Source organism: Coturnix japonica, chromosome 1 (genome assembly GCF_001577835.2).
Source record: "Coturnix japonica isolate 7356 chromosome 1, Coturnix japonica 2.1, whole genome shotgun sequence".
In the NCBI taxonomy this organism is placed as follows: domain Eukaryota; kingdom Metazoa; phylum Chordata; class Aves; order Galliformes; family Phasianidae; genus Coturnix; species Coturnix japonica.
The window spans coordinates 5673249-5681733 of NC_029516.1; the positions used below are offsets into that span (position 1 = coordinate 5673249).

At 38.5% G+C, this 8485-nt stretch overlaps 1 protein-coding gene across 1 annotated transcript in view; it reads left to right on the forward strand.

Moving 5' to 3' along the window:
• CDC123 (cell division cycle 123) overlaps positions 1–6723 on the forward strand; it is a 33694-nt gene extending 26971 nt beyond the window's left edge. Inside the window, exons 11-13 of the mRNA XM_015870198.2 lie at positions 1273–1401; positions 3181–3318; positions 4025–6723. Of these exons, the coding sequence (XP_015725684.1) occupies positions 1273–1401; positions 3181–3318; positions 4025–4051 (294 nt within the window). The 3' untranslated portion in view covers positions 4052–6723. The remainder of the gene's footprint in view (positions 1–1272; positions 1402–3180; positions 3319–4024) is intronic.
• The last annotated feature ends 1762 nt before the right edge of the window (positions 6724–8485 follow it).

The window sequence follows — 8485 nt, forward strand, 5'->3', positions numbered from 1 at the left end:
TGTTTCTTACTCAGCAGCACTTAAATGCCTGTGAGCGTGGCTTAGGTGATGTGGGTGGGAGTCTCCATGTTACTCTATGACTGAAGGCTTCAAAGGAATCTACGTGTTAGAAAACAGATGGCTGTAGTATAGTAGCTAAAGAAACACTGAAGTTTGCATCAAGATAGGAAGGATCTTTTAAAGACAGAAGATCATTCAGGAAGGAGAGGGAGCAAATGAAAGCAAAACTTTTTAGTAACTGCACGGTTCTTGGGTGTGATTTCCAGTTCCATTTGGTCTTTGATAAACAAAGTAAATCCTTTCATCCCCACTGATGTTTCAGAAACCTTCATCTCGCTGTTTGGTAGATCTGCTTTCTTCTGTATGTGGCAGGTGTTCTGCTTGTTCTCAGTACCACCCGCATTTATATGTCATTATGAAGTTTTTGTTTTATTAGATGACACTTCCTTGGGTAAGAAGAGGTACAGCTTCAGCACAGGGCATCTTGAGATGGCTCGAGGAACACAAATTCTTTCTTGCTCCTTGGCAGACTTCTGTTAACCTTTAATAAGTCGTGTCAGTCTCTCTGCTTACATTCTTCAGTTGTAAAGTAGACACGCTCTTGTGCACACTACCAGAACTATCTGACATATGAATATGCTAAAAATATGGCAGGAGAAATTAGTCAGGACTACTAAGGGTTATATTAAAAATAATGATCTATATATATTTAATCTATATCTATGCAGCATCTTTCAGCTTTCATGATCTCCACCAGCATATTTCAGACCTTGCTCTGTATTGTTCTACAATCCCTTCTGAGAACAAGAACAGCAATCCTTTTAGGCTGCCGAAAGTATAGGAGTGGCAGGGTGGCTTTTGATAGAAAGCAAAATACCTGGGTTTCATTTCTTTATATTTTTTTCTCTTCCTTGTTCATGCTGTCTGGGGATCGTGGGGGCCTTCTGTGGTTTCACCCTTGCATAGAACTGCACACTGTGTAGAGATGGATTCAGTTTATTTGAGCTGTCTGATCTTCTGCCTAAAATAATAATAGTAATGATAAAAACATTGTCAGAGCCTTTTTAAAAAACTGTTTGCCTAATATAAAGTATATTACAATATTTTCAGACTGTAAGAAATGATGCTTTCAGTTCTGACATCTGTTTTTGTCTCTAAAGACCAGGCATGTAACATATAGTATATATATAACATGTAGTATAAATGCATGTGTGTTCTGGCTTTATTTAAAACTATGTGACTTGTTTTAATTCCTCTGTTGTTACGTTGCAGGGTAAGATTTGGTTAATAGATTTTAATCCATTTGGAGAAGTAACAGACTCACTGCTGTTTACGTGGGATGAACTGACCTCTGGGAGAAATCTGAAAGGTGACCAGAGTGAAGGGGAAGCAACAGAACAGGTACAGCTCTGCTGCTGGGGAAGCTGGCTAGCAATTCCAGAAGGCATTATGGCCTCTGCTCCTTCTTTTTTCATAACTGAATTATGGTGCTGGTCCCACCGAAGTAAATGAATGTCTTCAGCTCTTGAAATGTAAACTCTTTGTGAGTAGAATCAATCTATCTTTCTGGCAGTAGTTTATCTCAGTAAGTAGCACCTGCTAGTATTAAATACCTACAGGGGGATTTGTAGTTCAAACCATACAAGCTGATATTGCAGTTTTGACCTCATTGTGGGGAAGATGCCCTGAAAAACTTGCTTTTACTCAGTTCTAACGCATTTTAAATTTCTTCCATTCTTTTCAATTTCTTTTAAAATCTGTTGCTTTTCTGTTTACTTGCTTGAAGTTCTGCGTTGTTTCTGGTATCTGTTGTATAATCTCCCCAAGTTCTAGATATGTGTTTGGTGGGAAGCAAGAAGCAGCTTAACTTCTGTGCCTTTTTGATATTGAATGCTCTCTGGGACGCTTTGTCCTTTGGTTGCACTCACTGGATTTGCAGAGCAATGCTTTTTTTTTTAATCCCTGTTCCAAGCTGCATTCTCTGTGTGAAAACAAATAACTTCCCATTAATTCGGAGAGAGGAAGAATCTTTTATTTGTTCTTCAGCTTCTTCGTTATTGTGTGACTGAGACGAGTCCTCACATCTAAATGGGTTCTTGAGTGGCTGGATAGAAGGGAGAAACGTAATGCGTTACTTGATCTTGTGAAGTACTTGCTATTTGTTTGAGAGATGACCAGTCAGATGCTGTGGGCTTCTCTTTGTAACCATACCAAAGTGACATTATTGAGCTTATTTTAGCTTTGCTTTAGTTCTATCACCATTTTTGTAACACATCGAAAAGGGAAATAAACGGTACTATTTTCTCTTAGTCTCATAAAAATCCAGCCAGCTCCTCTGCTAGGAGCTACCTCTCCCATATTAAAGCATGTTCCCAGTCCCAGTTTCGCATGCAGCCCCTGAATTTTGTTTTGTTGATTTATTTTTCTGAGTGCCAAACGCTTTATATCATTTTTCTGGTGTAAGCCTGAATGAAAAGTAGAATGACTTTTCATGCTGAAGTGCATCCATGTAATAGAATCTGTTGTAAAGTTACTGAGCTTCCTTTAAAATGAAATTACCCACTGCCATGCAATTAGCAATTGTGTTGCTTGTCAGTTCTAGAGTATCTTAATATAAATTTCAATTTAATGTATTATATATTTAAGTTAAACCTGTTGCTGGACTTGAGAGTTGAGAGATATTAATGGAAGGTAAAAAATACCACTATACAACATTCAGAAGTATCTCTCAACTCTCAAGTCCAGCAACAGTTGGTCAGAAAGCTTAGATCATAGATTTGATAATGCAAACGTGGATTTAAGGAAAGAACGTATGATCAGGGGCTTAGAGGAATTAGTGTAAACTTTCTTTTACACACAGTCATTTCCTGATAGCTCCATTGCTATGGCACCATTATAAATATAAACATTAAACACATTTCTGCAGTGTTTCATTTTTTTTTAAGCTTTGAAGTGAGGAAATGAACGTATTTGACTGTTAGTAACATTTTAACTCTTGCTTTTAATTGTACAGTTTTTCATGACAAAATATTAAACTGTTAAAAAGTGCAAGGTTACTTGATTGAATGCTAAATAAGGTCTTCTGCAAGGTGACTCAGACACTATAATGGAGGAGTTCAAATGATTTTCCTGGTTTTACTCATGGACACTTTTTGTATTATCCATCATCCTTTGCTGAAGGACTGTCCAGTTTTCCGTTGTACAAACAGTCAAGTTACTGTCCAGCCCAGCCCATACCTGAGTTATCGACTGCCAAAAGATTTTGTGGACCTGTCTACAGGAGAGGATGTTCACAAATTAATTGACTTCCTTAAGCTGGTAAGAAGTACCAGAACATTTTGACTTACTATCCCTGTAAAGTGGTAACATTTAAGTGCCTGCAACTGTTTTTGTAATTAGCACAGGTTACATATGTGCATAATTGAAGCCACCCATACATTTTATGTATGCGTGCGTGTATTTTCTTTTATTGATGAAGAGCAAGCTTTCTTTTTGATCTTGCTTCATTTAATTAATGTTATCTTTAGGGGAAGCAATGAGTGTAGTTTGACAAATCATTCTCAAGAACCTTGTGGGTTTTTTCTTATTGAAATGTAAATACAAATGTAGTCTAAATGGAAATGTGATTTTTTTTTTAATAGCTGAAGTTGATGCATCTAAGAACTTCTTTAGAAGTTACAAGATAAATATATTAGGAAAAATGCAATTCTGTTTTTCCTTTAACAACAGTGACAAGAAAGTGTGGGGAGAGAAGGCAGATCGCCTTCATCCTGACTACTGACTTCTAACAGTTAGTTAACTGAGGGTGAGGGTGCAAATCTTATTCTTTGCTGAAAATAAAATGCGGTAGTTTGGGATGAGCAAGAGCGCTGTTATCACTGGAAACATTCTCTTATACCTTCCAAAATTAGCTTAGAGACATGGTCATTGTCTGATACTCATTTTATCTTGGATATACTTGTGGTATATTACTGCTCTTGCTTCACATAACTCTGTCCTAACACTGTGAACTTTCTTTTGACAGAAAAGAAATCAGCAAGATGATGACTGAGATATCAAGAAGCATTGCAATGAATTGTGGAACAATTCAGTCAAGAAATGAAGAAAAAGTTATGTTTAGGTCAACTATTAAGCTAAAGAAAAACTGTCTTTTATAGTCAACAAAAGAACTGAAGAGCTGTTCATCTTTGTATATCTATTGGTTTATGTAACAGTGTAGAAAGCTTCTTCATGGAGACATGGAGGATCAGGGTGAGATCTCCTTGGATTCCAGCTTAAAGGCCATGGTACAGTGATGCAAGCAACAATCTGAGGCAACTGACTGCCTTCATATCATATAATGTGAAAATGAATGCTATTGAAATACGCCTTTGGACTCTTTGGTCACAAATATGACAGCATTTAATTCTGCAGTGAAAACATCAGGAGTTCTCTGAATTTAGACACTGTCTTGTTTAAAATACAGAGTGGTTACAAGGAAAAAATTCTTCATTGTGAAGGCTATTGCTTCCTTCATTTCATGGAACAGATGTAACTACTAAAGCTTTCTTGAAACTTATTGTTAACGTTATCCACCAGGTATCAGTTTTGGCTTTAATATAAATAGTTAAACATAACATGAACCTGTAATTTTATGTGGACTCAGTCTCATTTCTTTTTGTGTGTTTATATGAAGTTATTCGTGTTTCTTGCCTTGGTTTTGCTGGCAAGTTGATGTGGTGCTCAGTTACCATCTGTTCTTAGATGTTAAACCTGAGTTTAGATGGTAAATGACTTCTTACTGTCACTATTTAGCTTCAGTTTTGAGTGAGAAGTTTGATTTTAAAGATGATGTGGAATAAGAGTCCAGTTCTACCAAATATAATTCATTAAGCATCACAGATTTACAGCTCCTGTAATCTGCAAAGAATCTTCCCTACTCTTTCACTCTCAAGCAGTGGAATCTCCTTCTCCATAACTTTTAGTGCACAAATTAGATGGACACTATTTCCCTGTGTATTCTGAAGCATCCCTATAGCTGAGTAAACTGCAGCAATATCCTTTTAACAATCCTTTACATCTTGAGTTTATTATTCCTCTTGAAAATAGCATCCTCAAATGAACTGATTATAATGCAGAACTCTTAAACATGCTGGCATGATGTTTTTCTTTTCAGTGCTCCGAGTTTATAGTTCAGCTCTTGTAGAACAAATCCCAGTGGAACTGAACACTGGCCTAGGATGTGTGTCCCGAAATAGCTTTGCTTGTTTCCAGCCTGAGCAGTTTGTTTTTCTCCCCTATGCTAAGAGATGACCAGTCTGAATTAACAGATTGCTCAACCAAGCTACCAAACACTGATAACTACCTTTATTTCTAGTTACAGGAACTTAAACTTCCTCTGGCCTTAGTTAAGAGCCATAAAAGGAAGCAGTGCAGGAGGACTGTGGTTAAGCAAGAAGTATCAGAGAAAAGTCTTCATTATTTCACAGCCAATGGTTGTGGTATTTAATCTCTTAGATGAATAGTGGGAATCAGGATTCCAATGACCCCGTAAGTATTATTAGCATGTAGTGGCTTAGTTCAGTACAGTTCTACTCAGTTGGCTCTTTTCCAGTGCTGTCCTCATCTTTTTGACTACCAACATAATATTTTGAGTGAAAGTTAAGATTAGAATAAGCAGCATCATGGATAATACTGATCTTAATTCAAAAACTCCTCTCTCTCTGTCGACTTGTTTCCCCTTAAAAAGAGATGTTCTGACTTAATTTTCTGAGCAGTGCTCTATTACGGCTGAAAAGGATCCTAAAAATAGGATAATAATTTTTCCTCAGCTCTGAGTTTCAGTAAATGAATAGCACTTGTTGGAATCCTGTCACACTGTATGGTTTGTTAATCCTCATAATTTCATTTGACATTCCTAGCTAGAAATTTAATGCATCTTATTCTTAAGTGCTTGCACTTAGCTGATATCCAGGGTGTAGTGCTGGCCAGAGAAAAGGTACCCAGTGAGTCAGTTCAGGTGTTCATTTAAGCACTGCAGACAAACAGTCGCAGTTAAAGGCTTTCATGAGACTGTTGCCACATGAAAGGGTTCAAAAGCAGATGGGTGGTAGTGTGGAGGTGGGTGACAGCGTGCCACAAAGCTGCCTAGAAGCACTTCCTGATACTTCTGTGTGGGCTTCAGTTAGTTTAGCTCTTACAAACTGTCCTGGTTCTGAAGTGTTGAATAGTTGGAGAACAGAGGGATAACTGTCAGTGAATGTAATTGCACAAATCAGCTTGGCAACCAGCAAATAATTTTAACCCCAGAGGTGAGAGTTATGCTACTCAGTTTGTGTTTGGATGGTGAATCTGTCACTTGAGGAAATTATACTGTGTTAAAATATGTATCTCTGTTTAAGAGAAGGTGGGGCTTTAAAGTATAATACGGGGAGAGACAATAGGACGTGTGGTTTGTGTCAGATACTTTATAATGCTGATATCTGGAGGCTTAGCTGTCTTAACAACAGAAGTTTGCCTGGATGTTGAATTCACAGTGTCTTTGAACTTGATGACCTCTGTAAAGATAAAGTCTGCTTCAACTTGTGGCCATCCTTGAATTTTAAGGAATTAAAATGATTTCTTGCCATAGCTGGCTTACTGTGTGCAGTCTCGAAGCTTTCTCAAAGGTACAGAGTCCTTAAGCAACAATATGTAATTACAGATTTTTATAATAATAAAAGGATTAGCATTGTGCTAAGATACTATGGTTGTTTGGGTTTTTCTGTTTTTCGTTTGAAGGCTTGCTTTATTTCTGTGTGTTAACTATCATAGCAATGTGTTCCCTGGGCACTGAGAGTGTTTTGCCTACCCTGAGGTCCTCTGAATAGCTGATGAGGCATTTTCCAGCAGTGTATTTTGGCAGGTTGTGGGGAAAGGTTGGTTGGTCAGAAATGCTGACTTCTCAGAACCTTGCTCTGTGGGAGAGAATTTATGCTAGTTACAAATAAACATTCAGGAGAGACTTTGGATTCTTTCTGAACAACATTTCTGTCAAGAGAAATAACAGTCAGTACCTGATATTTGTAATCTTCAGGGCTCATGTCCGGATGCTGGAGTAGGGCTTAAATTTTTGCTTTCTGTCTTATATCAACCAGGATCTCTGAGTGTGGGTTCCTGTCTCCTGAAGTGAAGGATCTAGCTTTTGCCTGTGGTTCTGGCATGGAACTTGGTCCTGACAGACTGCTGTATTTCATTGATGTAAATAAGTTACTCACTGGAGCTGAGACTTAAGAGGCAGGAGAGAGAATGAAGAAACATATTGGACTAAAATACCTTTACAGCAGTATGGATAATATACGAGAGGATCTCAGGATACCTCAAAAGTCAGGTTAGTGGGCATGGCAGAGATTTTTGGAAGGCAGACTGGAACAAAGAATCATGCGGTTCATTCAGGAAGGTTTGATGCTGAGGCATGATGTTGAAGTGTGAGTGTCAGTGTTTCCAAGGCTGGGGAAACTAGATGGTCCAACAATAGAGTCTGACATCCAATCCATGGGCCATACATGGCCTGACATGGCTCACAACGCAGCCTTCCCCCTTGGAGGTGGCTCTTCCCCTTGTGTGGCCAAGTGTGCACCCATTGCTCACAACCACCAAACATCAGTGTGCAATCAGAACTACCTGGGCTGAAACCAGGGCACAGCTGCAGTGCTAACTTAAGGCATGGCAAATAATGGTATGATTTTCATACTTCATGGCTTCACAGCCATGACTTATTTGCACCATCACTCCATGCCTTATTTGCACCATCGCTTTTGGAAGTATGTAGGTTTGTAAGCAACTGTTGTAAAGAATAAAGTACAGGAAGAGTAAACCTCTGATAAGCACCTTGAGAACTCACTTAGAATTGCAATCCCTGCCATTGGATCAAACTTATGCATTAGTTTCACAAAAACAAGGCTACGTATCCCGTTAGTTTTGTTTTTGTTGCTCTCTCTATAGTATGTATTTTACAAGGGCAGCTTTTAAAGTAATGCCTGCTATTTTATTATATTGGCCCAGAACATCAGAGGTGGATGTTGGTGTGGCAGTAGAGGTTGAACCTTCCCAACAATATTCCATTACATTTTCTTGCTGTGTGACAGATGGCAGCAGAAAATGGTGTCTGACATGAAAGCATGGGAGAAGCAAAGGCGTGCCATTGAATTCTCTCATTCCAAAAAAGCAATCGTGCCTATTGGCATTCATTGATGCTTTCTGAACATTTTATGGAGGCCGAACAATGGATGTGAGTGCAGTGGTGTGTTTCAGCAGTGATGATAACAGCAGCTCACCTCTGCTGTTGCAGGTTTTGACGAGCATGGTATGCAGCCTGTTGTCATAGCTGGTCCTAGTGGTGCTGGCTCTGTTGGCAAATATTATCTTGTAGCTGAGAATTTTCTCTGTCAAGCAGAGTTACTACACTCACTGTATCTGTTGTAGTTTCCATGGAAATAAATAGGAGGTGTTGGTTTCAGATTGACCT